At 43.5% G+C, this 14,670-nt stretch overlaps 1 protein-coding gene across 1 annotated transcript in view; it reads right to left on the bottom strand.

The window, feature by feature from the left end:
- Nucleotides 1–14,670, bottom strand: part of AFF3 (ALF transcription elongation factor 3) — a 424,912-nt gene that overhangs the window by 340,910 nt on the left and 69,332 nt on the right. The window contains exon 3 of the mRNA XM_061626864.1: nucleotides 3,284–4,072. Coding sequence (XP_061482848.1) covers nucleotides 3,284–4,072 — 789 coding nt within the window. The remainder of the gene's footprint in view (nucleotides 1–3,283; nucleotides 4,073–14,670) is intronic.

Raw genomic sequence — 14,670 nt, 5'->3', positions numbered from 1 at the left:
ATGTCAATAATAAAATCTTGAACCTGGCCCAGTAGCTAACTGGCATCCGATGCAGTACCTTCAGCCCTGGTGAAATATGTGCATAGCGGGACACTCCACATAATACACAAGCTGCCAAATCATGCACTAGCTGCAGCTTCCAGGCCAAGCACAAGGGAAGTCCCACATAAAGTGCATTACAATAACCTAACCGTGAAGTTACTAATGCATGAACTAGTGTGGACAGACTACATTTGTCCAGGAAAGGGCACAACTGGTGTACCAGACAAAGTTGGTAATAGGTGCTCCAAGCCACAGAGGTCACCTAAGCATCTAGTGACAAATATAATTTGGTGATCACTCCAAATTATGTACCTGTTCCTTTAGGGGGAGTGCAAGCCTATCCAGAACAGGCAAAACTCCCAGATTCATCCACAACATCTCTGTCTTATTAGGATTCAGTTTCAGTTTACTGACCCTCATCCAGCCAGTCACTCTCAGTCACATTCAGTCATTTTCATGCACTTACATGCACCACCTGTGTTTCAGCCATTGTCCAACTTGTTTCATTGCCTGGAGCTCCCTAGTAAGCAATGGAGCCTTCCAGACTTTGCAGTGTCAGAGAGAACAGTCAGGAATGATTGTGTCAATGGCCCTTCTTGTCTTGCTGTTCCATAACTTGACCAAGGCCTCAACAGAATTGCCAGCTCTAGCTACTGGAAAATCTTGCAGAGCATTCAGGGATCCCTCAGATTCCATATATCTCCAGTGGAGACTTAATGGGTCCTGCAGCTTTGCAAGGGGGGCTGACACTGTAAGAACAAACTTCACCAGATAGTGGTCTCACCATCATAATATCCAGACCACCTCTCTCACACCTGGAGCAAAGACTGAACATCCTGCCCTATGACATGTTGATACAGCTCCATGGTTGTCATGGAGGCCAAGAAGTCCCGAGATGATCGTGTCAAGGCAACTCCAGTGTGAATGTTGAAATCCCCATGATCAAAATCCGGGAGTTTTTACACTACACCTGAGACCATCCTCTGTGAGGGAGTCTGTTGGGCAGTGTGGTAGACCGTACACCAACAGCATTACTATTGGCCCAGCACCAAGTACAGTCTCATATAGTCTGCCCCCACTTGAGGATACCTGGGTGGGCAAAGCTGGATCAGATTCACTCTGTCCCGATCGCCCATCTAAATCTCAGTAATGCATGCCAGATTGGCTCTCTGATCTGCAAACAAATCACAGATGAGTTATGTTATATTGTGAATAATCACCATGAGTTTATAATTAGCTCTTAAGTGAAATAGCTATCTATCTATCTGTCTATCTATCTATCTATTTAGCTAGCTAGCTAGATATTTTTGTTTTCCTTCTCTATGTTACAGTCAAACTGCCACTTTATCATGGCCGGTGCCAGACATGCCAGGGCCCTTGGGCACCAGCTTGCCCCAGGCTCTGGTGCGTGCGCTCACAAGTGCGCACGCACGTCTACCTGTCTCTTGCAGGGAGGGAGCTTCTTCCGCCTGCCTGTTCGCTGGCTCTGTCTCTCCTGTCTTTTGCAGTTGCATGGGCTGCTATGTGTGCTCATCGCTGCCATCAACCAAGATGGCGCTGGAGGCTTCAGTCCCTTAGGGAAACCTCAGCTGCCATCTTGGTTAATGGCAGTCCTGCGCGCACAGCCCAAGCAGCCTCAAAAGATAGGAGAGATGGATAGGTGGAGCCAGCGAATGGGCGGGCGGAAGAAGCTCCCTCAATGTGATCTGCAGCAGCAACTCTGCCGCGGATCGCAGGAAAGGAGCGCTACTCCTCCCCCACTGTATCAAGAGGGCCCTCAGGGGTCTTTGTGGCTCCAGAGGCCCTCTGCCAGGGCCCAACCTAGCCGCCCTTTAGGACCAGCCCTGCACTTTATGCTACATTATTAATCTTACAGCCTCAGAGCAATAGCTCACTACCATACTCAAATTCCAGAAAGCCTCTGGCTGCATTATACTTGCAGCACATATATTCCTCCCTTATTCGGTCCTTCATTTCCTCATTCTCCTAATATCCCAAGCAGCAGACCAATGTCTATATTCTAAAACTGCAGAAAAATTCAAATGTTTCATGTACAGGCAGCCACTTGTCACACAGGATTGTGCTCTCCCTGGCAACAAGAACACTTCAGCTGTCCAGACAAAAAAGACATAGCACTGGGCTCATAGGAGCATTGTTTGCTACATCTGTCACCAAAGGGTATACATGCTCCTAAGGGCTAGAAAAGGGGAGCACAGCCCTTTAAAAAAAAGTGTAAAAAAATTGCTCAAATATTGCAGGACAGTGTTCAAGAGAAAAGGGAATAATCCTTTTCTGTTACAAGGGCTACACATGCAGGTAAATATTCACAGAATTACAACAATGAAAACTCAGTAATGGACCTGGGAGAGAGTAGTTGTGCCTGATGCCAGCAACAATGACAGAAACATTATCTAATAAGTGCTCATAACAGCCACACCCCTAGATTACGTGCACCATTAATAAGAGCACTAGTGAAGTGGAGTGCATATTAGGTTTTTTTCTGCAATCACAATTTGCTGTTTGAGTGATGACAAAATCTGTTCATCTAGACTTATGATGCTGTTAGAAGGAAAGACACCTATACTCCTTGAAACCAGTGTGTTGATTTCTTAAAAAAACAAAACACAACCCCACTCCTATTTCAGACCTTTTCATTCATTCATTCATTCATTAAATTTCTATCCCGCTCTTCCTCCCAGAAGGAGCCCAGGGTGGCAAACAAGGGTCAAAATTCTATAAACATCTTAAAACATCCTAAAAACCAAACACCTTTAAAAAATCTCTAAAATAAAATATCTTTAAAACCTTGAATGCTGCTATGCATTGGCCACCATTACAGATGGTAGTCAGATGATTTAAAAAAGCAGGCAATCAACTAAAATTCAGGCGGGAAAAAATTCAATTTTCAATTGGGATTAGTAATCAAGTCACTAAAAAAAATCATACAACTGGAGCACTAAAGGAAAACAGACGAAACAGGGACAATATTTTCATAGATATTTTATTAGCCGGTTGAGACAATCCCATATTTGAATAATGATTTGAAATCCCCCTCTCCCACTCCAATTCTTGGTGCTACAATATGTTTGCCACTTACAGACCAAGTAAAAATTTATTCCTTGAAAATGTAGTGCAGTTTATCCATTCTAAGAGAAAAACATCTATGCAGGTTTGCCAGCTCAGTATTCTAAAAATGATTATTGCTATGCCAATAGTATATGGAAAGCTCAGTTGCACTTACCTCTTCTTGCTTGGGAATATCAAATTTTGTCAGTTTTGACTTGGTCCCAGCTGAGTCATTTTTAGCAGAAGGCATTCGTCTATATGAGGTGCAGAGCATGCTAGCTTCAGCAGGCACCTTCAGTCTTGGAGATTCATCAGGAGCCTGATCTTGACCATCCATTGGCCTTACATATGCTGTTGGTTTCTGCTGAACTATGCAGGGCTTTGAAGCAAGTGAAGGAGGAAAGTTCTGCACACTGCTATGCACAGCTGGCCTTTCCTGAACCTGGACTCCAACTTCTCCACCAAAACTCAGCTTTGACTGAGGTTGTGCTCTGATGTTGTCTCCAAGTAAGGATGATAAAGGGCCATGAGCAGCATTGAATGAAGTTGGTGATGAGGGACTGCATGCATAATGTTTAATCTTTTCTAAATTGTTCTTTTGGTTAGCTGCTTTAAAGTCATTACTGAGTGAATCTAGCAATCCATGCCTATGTTTGCTTCCCCTTTGCTGGTTTTCCAAAGTGTACCCTGACTTCTGCCAACTCATTGCACTATTTTTGTTCAGCTGTCCAGAAAGTGCCACTGGTAAGGAAGATGGAGAAGTGCAAATGGAAGCATGTAGGGGAGGCTTTGTGTCAGCAATAAAGTGTTCCTCGGCTTTGTTCACAGATGTTTGTGAGATACAGGGCTTTGGAACGCCAACAAGGTGGCTTTGATTGGATCGATCAGTCAACAGTTCTTTCATCTCATCATAGTTGCCCAGCGTATTCTGGATACGATTGGAAAGCTCATCCCCCTTGTTAGTCTGTAAAGCAAATAAACAAAAAATTTAAGAAGTAACATCTATAACAAAATTGAGAGTAGCTGCCATGTTAGTCTGATGCAGCAGTGAAAACAACGAAGGCCCCTTTAAAGAATACCAAAGAAAATCATGTCATAAGTATGCATCTGTTCAGTAGCATAGTAGATGAAGAATCATATAAAGATGCTTTATTGTATAAGGACACCAAAGAGTTTAAATTTACTCTGAATATGGAAAGATTACATGTGCTTCAGAGTATACGTTATACTAACTATAAATATATCACTTGTATTTAATACACTTCTTCAAAACATACGATTTTCAAAGCAGAAAAAATATTGTTTACTATAGTGACTGATCTTAATGAAATGTGACCACAGCTAGAATATTCCTGTTTGTCCACTGCAAGTTTTCCATGAAAGAAAAAAAAGGGGGGGTCAAGCTATCAGCATGAAGACAACGATACTAATGCATGTGTGAGATCTGCAAAAAAAAAATTACAGTTTGTATATACTGCTTGTTCATTTTTTCTCAGAACTGCAAAATAATAATAATAATAATAATAACAATAAATAAAGGGAGGCAAAGAGGAAAAGGGCAATGAAGAGGAAAATTACACACACACACACACACATACACCCCAATCCAACTAAAGAAATGTGCCCGTAGAATCAGGCTTCCATGCACAGATCACACACTGGATCAGGGGACTGCATGGTAAATTGGATGTGAAAATAACCCCTAAGTGCAGATGTGGTCTATCCACACTAATTTTATTGGTATACAAGTTCAGTTTAGTTGAGGATGAATAATCATTTGAAATCTGCAACCCTACCTGCCATTAGAAAATCTTTAAAATGTAAAGATACAAGCAGGAAACCGGCTAGGGAGACTACTGGCTCTTTGGACAACATGGGAGTCATAGGTGTACTGAAGGAGGATAAGGAGATTGCAGAGAAGCTGAAGGACTTCTCTGCACTGTCACTGAAGAAGATGTAAGGCAGATCCCTTTGCCCAAACTAAGTTTCTCAGGAAGGGAGCCTGAAGAACTGAAGCAAATAGTGGTGACAAGCGACGTAAATCTAGGCCTTACTGACAAATTAAAAATGAATAAATCATTAGGTCCTGATAGCTTTTACCCAAGTGTTCTTAAAGGATTCAAATGTGAAATCTTCTAACAAAAATAATTGCTGATCTTCTAACAAAAAAAAGTAACTTGTCCCTAAAATCAGTCTCCATACCTGAAGACTAGAAAGCAGCCAATGTAACATCTATTTTTATAAGGAGATCCAGAGAGGATTCAAAGAATTACAAGCTGGTTATTATTATTAAATCACCAGTTAGCATTGTAAAGGCAATATTGATTGATTGATTGATTGATTGATTGATTGATATCCCGCCCTTCCTCCCAGCAGGAGCCCAGGGTGGCATATTACCATGCCTATAGAAGAAAACATCTTGATGAAGAAGAATCAGGATGGCTTCTGGAAAAGTAAGTCTTGTATAACTAACCTTATAGAGTTATTTATGGTTATGTGTGTGGATTAGGGTAGATCTAGTGATCCAGGTAGGACTGGGAATATCCCATCTGAAACCCTAAAGAGCTGCTGCCAGTCTAAACCCTGAAGGACTGGGAATATCTCAGGTAGGAGTGGGAATATCCCATCTGAAACGCCAAAGAGCTGCTGCCCTAAAGAGCTGCTGCCAGTCAGTTTAGACAGCTGTTAGCTACATGGACCAATGGTCTGATTCTAGTATACAAGCATATCATTGCCTTCAAGAACTAATAGATTTTCAGGATTTTACTAAGATGGGCACTAGTAGAGTTGTATCTGGATGCTTGCATTTGGGGACTGTATTTTGCTGGGTGGGTCAAAGGAACAGGAAAAGGCTGTATAAGCATGATGCCACAGCCTTCTGGCTGGACTTCAATGTGCTCTATAGTTTTTTTTAAAAAAACCTCCCACCAGTAGCTGTCCATGTGATGAAGTCTAGCTGTAGTGTCATCTTCCTGACACAGGTGTAGCTTAGTTGTAGCTGCATAACTTACCTGAACAGGTATGAGACACAGCGGCAGTGAGGTTAGGGCTGGATGGATGCATTGGTTGGGAAACCAATTGGCTCCACCCACACATTGGATGGGGGAGGAAGAGTCAGGATGGGAACTATCAACTGAGGTCTGTCCGCCGGGGCAGGGAATAGCAACAACCTTGACATTTTATTTTCCCTAATATCAAATGTAGGCTGGTGTAGCACAGCGGGGAGGAGAGCCTGGCTGGGAGTCCAGAATCTATGAGTTCAAATCCCTGCTTGTGTCTCTTGGGTGTCAAGAGCCAGCTAAAGATTTCCCCACAGTGAGTGGCTCAGGGGTTATGTGCCCTGCCACCTGTGCAGCCGTGGGCAAGCTGCATAGTCCCAAGGAGCCCAGTTGCCCTCCAGCTGGCAGTTGCGGACAAGGAAGGGGCTGGCTTGTGCAGCTGTGGCAAGCTGAGCAGGCCCTAGCCAGCTGGGGAGGACTAGCCTCAGAGGGAGGCAATGGTAAACCCCTCTGAATACCGCTTACCATGAAATCCCTATTCATAGGGTTGCCATAAGTCAGGATCGACTTGAAGGCAGTCCATTTCCATTTTCAATATCAAATGTGGTCCCAGCATTTAGCTAGTGGATACATTTTTTTTTCTGTGAGCACCCAAGAAGGAAGATGGAAATCTGAAAGGATTCTGATGCTAATGTAATCTTGACTCCAAATCAGGTTTGAACAGAAATTGCAAAACCGGAATAGTTTTGATATTTATATTGGTGAAAGTAAAATGACTGCATAACCTTGTGTTTTGACTAGGAATGGAAAGATCTGTCAATGTTGGTTCTCTCAGTTTCTCATTTTTCCAATCTTAATTTCAGTTCTCCACATTTATTAGCAATTTGGGGGGGGTTAATCCTCATGAAAATTCTTCAGCGTTTTAGTGTGATTTCTCCTAATAAACACTTTTTTGTATGCAGTTTTCACTAATGTACACATTTTGCAAGCAATTTCACCCAATTTTGCATCTTTGTATGCTATTTTCAACAACATATTTATTTTATGCACATTTCCCCCTAAAATATGCATTTTTATAAAAGTTTGGTTTGATTAAGTGCAAATTTTGAAGGATGACTGTGTTTTGGTTCTCATATTGTTTCAGAAAGTGCAGGTTTGATAATTTCAGCTTTAAATGTGAACCAAATCGAATTTCTCTCTCCATCCCTAATTTTGACTTAAATAAACCTGTGTGCTTTAAATGGCTTTATTAACTTGCTCATTTATTTCTTTCATAGGAAAAACTATTATTCTTTCAAGATTAGTGTGATGATACAGCCCATTTTTCTGAAAAGGTGTAGTCTTGTAAGACTGGAGGTTCAACACAACAGGGTTCATGGAGCCAGAGTTAGGGTTTGTGGCCCTAATCATAGAGGATAAAGCTATCAATGGCTACCAGCCACGCCAGAGTTCTGTTAAGGGACAACAAAATTTCCTGTAGACATGTTTAAGGCGTGTGTTTTCATCTCTGGCCAACCTGTATACTTACAAATAAACTCAAATATTACAAAACACTATATACCTCCAGTGTCCTCCTTCCAAAGGAACCAAGCTGGCCCCCTTGATTGCCTCACTTGAGGGATGAATGTAATAAAATGAGTATATAAGAACATACGAAGAACCCGGTTGCACACGGCCAAAGGTCCATCTAGTCCTGCATTATATTTTCACAGTGGCCAACCAGATGCCAATGGGAAGCCCACAAGCAGGACCAGAGTGCAACAGTACTCTTCTGTTGTTCCCAGGGACTGATATTTAGAGGCATACTGCCTCTGACAGTGGAAGCCAGCCACCCTGGGGTCCTTCTGGGAGGAAGAGTGGGATATAAATTAAATAAATAAATAGGTATAGCTTTATCCTCCATGAATTTGTCTAATCCTCTCATCAAAGTTGGTGGCCACCACTGTCTCTTGTGGGAGCAAATTCCATAGCTTAACTGCATGCTGGGTGAAGAAGGACTTTCTTTGTCTGCTTCACTGGATGACCCCAAGTTCTAGTATTATGCTAGAAATATGGGCTTTAGTTCATCAGGCAATTATATTTTAAATAACTAGATGCTCTTTTGTGCCCTTGTTTCTCTAAGTAGTCTTGCTTGACCATAAATAATGCTTACCAAGAAGCATGTTCTGCTGTGTAAGACCAAAGGCTACAGGTGATAAGGAAATCTAAAGGGAACAAGGGGGATCTAATGGCTGTGCTCATGGCACAAACCCAGGCATTGTGGGATGAGGTCAAGGCCTTGAAGAAGCAAGGGACAGACACAAACTAGAAGAAGTCCAGGACAGAAATAAAACATGTTGTATTTGGCCCAAGGAAACAATTCAATTACACCAGTGCAGAAATGGTTCATGGTAAGGGCAAGAGGCCATCTCAGAAGGACAGATACATGTAGCTTGGTAACAAGCTTTATGACTTGATGAATCAGAGTTCACATAACAAGGCTCTCAGTCTGAGCATTAAAATGTTGGGAAGATTGGGGTTGATGGAAAGATGATGCTAGGTAAAGGAATGGGGTTCAGTCTAGAGGAAGAGACTAACAACAGTTTTAAATATTGTCAGTCTCAGTATGCATATATTGACAACTGAGCTAGCGGTAGGCTTGCCTAAAATGCAATGGGGGGAGATATCTACTAGGTAATGTACAAGCTTGATCAAATTTTAAAATATAGCTGAATGCAATGCTGCCTTACCTTTCATGTACTTTGAAAATAAGCAACTAAATGAGAAATCAATATGAATGTATGTGCTATGATGCCAGGTCATTACAATAGACTGCAAAAAGTATCTCCTGCAGCCTATGTCAAATGACCAATTAAAATAGGATATACAAAATAATTTGTGTGCTAATGTACTTTTACTAGACCAGATTATTATGGTACTAGTATTCTCTTTGGAGAATGGTGCTGTGTGATTTGAAATTACTAAATTGGCAAACAACTTGAAGAAAACTGAGTTGTTTTATTAGAACACACATAAAAACCAGAAGAACCTTGTTTCTTTTGATAAAATAACTTGTTTAGTGGACAAGGAAATGTTAATATATCTGAACTGCATCATGACCTTTCACCTAGTGCCATCATGTGATTTCTCCATAAGAAATAAAGTTATACAAACTAGAACAAGGGTAGAGAACTGGATCTTGTTTCCCTTAAACTCCGGTGGGCCAAGTTTGACAGGTGGGTGGGGCTTCCCACCTGTCAATCAACTCTCATCAAAATGCTATCAGGTGACCCATTTTTGCATAGTGCTGTACATGGAAGCTCTGACAATCAGCTGATTGTTGACAGTTGCAAAGTACTGTGCACAGGGCTTTACAAGTGTCTCTGATCAGCTGACTGGCAGCATCTGCAAGCCCCCTTTGACCCAGCTGCATCTTTAGCTTGTCCACACCTGGCATCAGTGGTGGCCATTGGGTTTTGGGTCCCTGGGCGAAAGAGTCATGTAGGGCATAAAATTTCACTTAATTCTGTAGATGAAGTAGCAATGAAAGTGTGGATAAATGTATTCATAATACATTCAGTGTGGTCAATTTTTATTACAACTCCTAAAAATATTCGCTAATACATTATATCAGTACTACACAGTAAATATATGAATACAAGTCATAAACAAAAGGCAACAAGCTGTTACCTCCATATGTGATGCTCACACAGAAACAGCAACAAAACAAAACCTAAAAAAAGCATGGAGGGATATATGCTGAACTGGTGATAGCCAGTAAACTGAAAAATAATGGTATAGCAGTTAATCATATAAGAGTAAATTCTCTAATACCCTATTTAATGAAACCAACTTTTTCAAGCCTACTTGGAGAAAAGTCGTCAATCACATCATTCTCCAAAGCTCTCCCAGTGTTATGTTCAACTGAAATCAGTGCTAATCTTACTAGATATTCTTGTGATACAGAAGAGCGCAGATCATTTTTTATCAGTTTCAACTTTGAAAATGACCTCTTATCAGACACAACAGTTGCAGAATAATGAGAAGTACTACACATAAATTGGGCTAAATATCTTGAATATTACATTTATTAATAACTTGAAGGGCTACCAAAATGGTGCATTTTTCTTGAGGTGCAGAACAGGCCTTCCGATAAGACAGTATCTGCAGGAGGCCCTCACCTGCACAGTTCGGTGCTCAATTGCATATATAAGGGGTGAGATGATATTTCAGGTATCCTGGTCCCAGCAGGGTTTCTGCAAGGGTAAGTCCTGTCTCAGTAACTTATTAGAATTCTTTGAGGGTGTCAACAAGCATATAGATAGAGGTGATCCAATGGACATAGTGTACTTAGACTTTCAAAAAGCTTTCGACAAGGTACATCACCAAAGACTCCTGAGTGAACTTAGTAGTCATGGAATAAGAGGAGATGTCCTCTTGTGGATCAGGAACTAGCTAGGAAACAGAAAGCAGAGAGTAAGAATAAGTGGACAATTCTCCCAGTGGAGAGATGTAGAAGGTGGAGTCCCCTAAGGAATGGCATTGGGACCTGTGCATTTTAAGTTGTTCATAAATGATCTAGAGTTAGGGGTGAGCAGTGAAGTGGCCAGGTTTGCTGATGATACTAAATTGTTCAGGGTTATTAAAACAAAAAAGGATTGTGAAGAGCTCCAAAGGACCTTTCCAAATGGAGTGAGAGGGCAGTAAAATGACAAATGCAATTAAATGCAAACAAGTATAAAGTTATGCATATTGGAGAGAAAAAATCTTAATTTCGCATATATTTTCATGGGATCTTAACTGGTGGTGACTGACCAGGAATGAGACCTTGGGGTCATAGTGGGTAGCTTGATGAAGATGTCGAACCAGTGTGCAGCAGCTGTGAAAAAGGCAAATTCCATATTAGGGATGGTTAGGAAACATTTTGAAAATAAAACTACCAATATCATAATGCCTGCCTGACCCTTGCTCCAGAGAGAGGCTGCAGTTAATCTTGCAGCCTCTCGCATCAACTCCTGGCTGGGTCAGGAGGCATAAAAGCCCGGCTGCCCTTTGGGTCCTTGGGAACAGCTGCAGCACTAGGGGGACTGAAGAAGACCTGCCCTGCGAGTGAGTATCTGAGCATCTGGATGCTTGCTGCTTGCTCCTCTGGGTTGCTGTCTTTTGAAACTGCTGAAGTCTCTGAAGTGCTGCAAGGACTGGGACCCCCTGCCTGACCCTTGCTCCAGAGCAAGGCTGCCGTTAATTTTGCAGCCTCTTGCATCAGCTCCTGGCTGGGTCAGGAGGCGTAAAAGCCTGGCTGCCCTTGGGCAGCAGGACTGCCGCTGGCGGGGTCATCACCAAAGGGGCAACTCCAAAGGGGATCGCCCCTAGGGGAGTTGTGAGGGCGCTACCCTCTTCTATTTCTTTCTTTCTTTTTCCTAACCAATCTGGAGGAATTGGTAGTGGGGAGGGCGTATGGCTCATGTGTAGTTCCTACTTAGGGTGAGAGCCTGTGCAGTGAACTCAATGATAGGAGAAAGTCGCCAGATGCCTTCAGAGTGAGAGTCTGAAACTGGCAGAAGGCTGGCCCTCCCTGGGTGTGAGACAGAGGGGGAATAGATGTGCCCTGTGTGAAAAATATTGAGTGGGTCTGACTGTTCTCAATTCTCATGGAGGCCTACTGGGATAATTAGCTCAGGCAGGGTTTGTTGGTGGGCTCTTGTTGGGTCCATATCAGGTGTTTAGGAGGAGTCTTAGTAAGAAGGGACATGGGTGATGTCCCCCCCAATTTCAGTGATCATGGGTAGAAGGAAGTATAGCCAAGGGGGGGGGTGAATTACCATAGAAGACAAGGGCAAGGCTATTTACGCCTTGTTCCTCCCTCCCACTCGTCTCATGGATGGGTTCCTCGTTGCTAATATGCTGTGCCCACTGGCCTGTGTGTGTTGTTATTTAATGCCAGATCGGTACACAATAAGACCACACTCATCCATGATTTGATCATGGATGGAAGTGCAGATTTGGTGTGCATTACTGAGACCTGGGTGGGTGAGCTGGGAGGAGTCGATCTGACTCAGCTTTGCCCACCTGGATACTTGGTGCAACACCAGCACAGGCTGCAGAGACAGGGGGAAGAGTTTCTGTGGTCTCCAGAACTTCCATCTCTGTCATCAGGAAACCACTCTGTCTTGGAGCTGGCTGTGAGGGCCTGCACCTGGTGTCGGGCCAAAGAGACAGGAAACTAGGGTTGCTGCTGGTGTACCATCCACCTTGCTTCCTGGCAGCTTTTCTGACTGAGCTGGCAGAGGCCATCTTGGCTGTGGTATTGGAGGAGCCCAGAACTATAGTCCTGGGTGATTTCAATGCCCATGCTGAGACTGCCTCTAGTGTTCCAGCTCGGGACTTCATAGCCTCCATGATGACCATGGGGCTGTCTCAAGTTGTCATTGGACTGATGCATAGGGCAGGGCACACCCTCAACTTGGTTTTTGATCCAGATAGAGGAAGTAGTGGTCTGGAGATATGGGGGGTAGATGTCACCCCATTGTCATGGTCAGATCACTTCCTGGTGAAGTTTAGACATATGACTCTGATCCTTCCCTGCAGGATTAAGATGGTCCGCCCCCAGAGACTAATGGAATCCACTGGATTCCTGAATGCCCTGGGGGAGTTCCCAGTATATAAAGCAGGTGACCCTGTTGAAGCCCTTGTCACACTGTGGAACAGTGAGGCACGTCAGGCTCTTGACACGGTTGTCCCCGAGCACCCTCTCCGGCATTGTGGAGCCCGGTTTGCAGATAAAGGCAATGAAACAGGTTGGACGATGGCTAGAGAGCAAGTGGTGAAAGACATGCTGTGAGGCTGATCAGGCACGAATAAAACATCATAACTGTGCCTACTGTATGGTGGTGAGGGCGGTGAAGAAGGACCATTTCTCTGCCTCCATCGCATTCTCAAGTAGCCGTCCAGTGGAGCTTTTCCGTATTGTCAGGGGACTGTTGACATCAACTCCAGGAAATGGAGTTTTAGACCCTTCAGAGGCCCACTGTGAATTGTCTGTAAGGCACTTTGAGGATAAAGTTGCTCGCCTCCGTAGCAGTCTTGATGCCCCATCCACATCTACTGTAGTCCCCAATGAGGTGTCCAGTGCAACATCTGCTGCAACTTCTTGGGAATGGTTTCAGTTGATGTGGCCTGATAACATAGACAAGGTGCTTGCGATGATGCAGCCAGCAACGTGTACTCTTGACCCTTACCCTTCTTGGTTTATTAAAGCTTGCTGAGGGAGTTTGACCGAGTGGATCCAGGGTGTGGTCAATGCATCATTGCGGAAGGGAGTGGTTCCAGCTGCCCTGAAAGAGGCGGTGATCTGACCACTCCTGAAAAAGCCCACCCTGGATCTATTGGTCTGTGACAATTACTGACCAGTCGCAAATACCCCCTTCTTAGGGAAGATGACTGAGAGGGTTGTGGCGCAGCAATTGCAAGTTCTGTTGGATGAAACAGATTATCTTGACCCATTCCAATCTGGATTCATGTTGGAATAGGCAAATATTATATGTTCACTTTAAGGGATATTTGGGGAAATATCCCATGTACCTGTTTACCATGATGTAACTTCCTTATGGGTGGGATTAGTTACCTGACTTCCTCCTTCCTTTGTCCTGGGGATTCTTTGAATATTCTCCATTGCTGATCTATCTACCACTGGGAGAGGCCGCATGGCGCATGGCTGTCTGCTCAGAGCATCACTATAAAGACTAAGATGGACTGAGACTTCTATGTACTTTTTCATCTAAGCTAGAGCCTATGTTCCTGAACATATGAAGAGGTCATGAGTAAATGTTCTTTATCTTTTACCTAAGAAGATTGTGTCTGTTGTTATTTGTCTAGAGAAAGGTGGGACTGGTTTACATTCTCACTCTGCTCTTTGCATTTATCTCTGCTAACAAATAGGACCACTAAACTTAGTTCCTATTTCAGTTTGTATTTTTAAAATACCGAACAATTCAGGCCTGGTTATGGGACTGAATCGGCCTTGGTTGCCCTGATGGATGACCTTTATTGGGAGAAGGATGGGGTGAGTGCGACCCTGTTCCTCTTACTTGATCTCTCAGCGGCTTTTGATACCATTGACCATGGTATCCTTCTGGGCCAACTTGGTGAGATGGATATCAGAGGCACTGTTTTACAGTGGTTCCGATCCTAGCTCCAAGGTCATTTTCAGAAAATAGGATTGTCTTTCAGGTCCCTGGCAGTTGTGCTGTGGAGTGCTGCAGGGCACCACCTTGTTCCCCATGCTGTTTAACATCCATATGAAGCCCTTGAGAGTGGTCATCAGGAGATTGGGGCGAAGTATCAGCAGTATGGTGATAATACCCAGCTCTATTTCTCTGTAACATCTGAATCGGGAGAGGTCGTGCAAGCCCTAGACTACTGCCTGGACTCGGTGGTGGGCTGGATGAAGGCCAATAAACTGAGTCTGAATCCTAGCAAGACGGAGGCACTGTGGAGTGGTGGTTCCCGAGTTCAGATAATTGGTCAGTTGCCTGCTTTGAATGGGGTCGTACTCCCTCTGAAAGAGCAGGTCTGTAGTCTAGGG

Source organism: Rhineura floridana, chromosome 5, assembly GCF_030035675.1.
Source record: "Rhineura floridana isolate rRhiFlo1 chromosome 5, rRhiFlo1.hap2, whole genome shotgun sequence".
Taxonomy (NCBI): Eukaryota; Metazoa; Chordata; class Lepidosauria; order Squamata; family Rhineuridae; genus Rhineura; species Rhineura floridana.
This window is presented reverse-complemented; position numbering and strand designations above follow the sequence as displayed.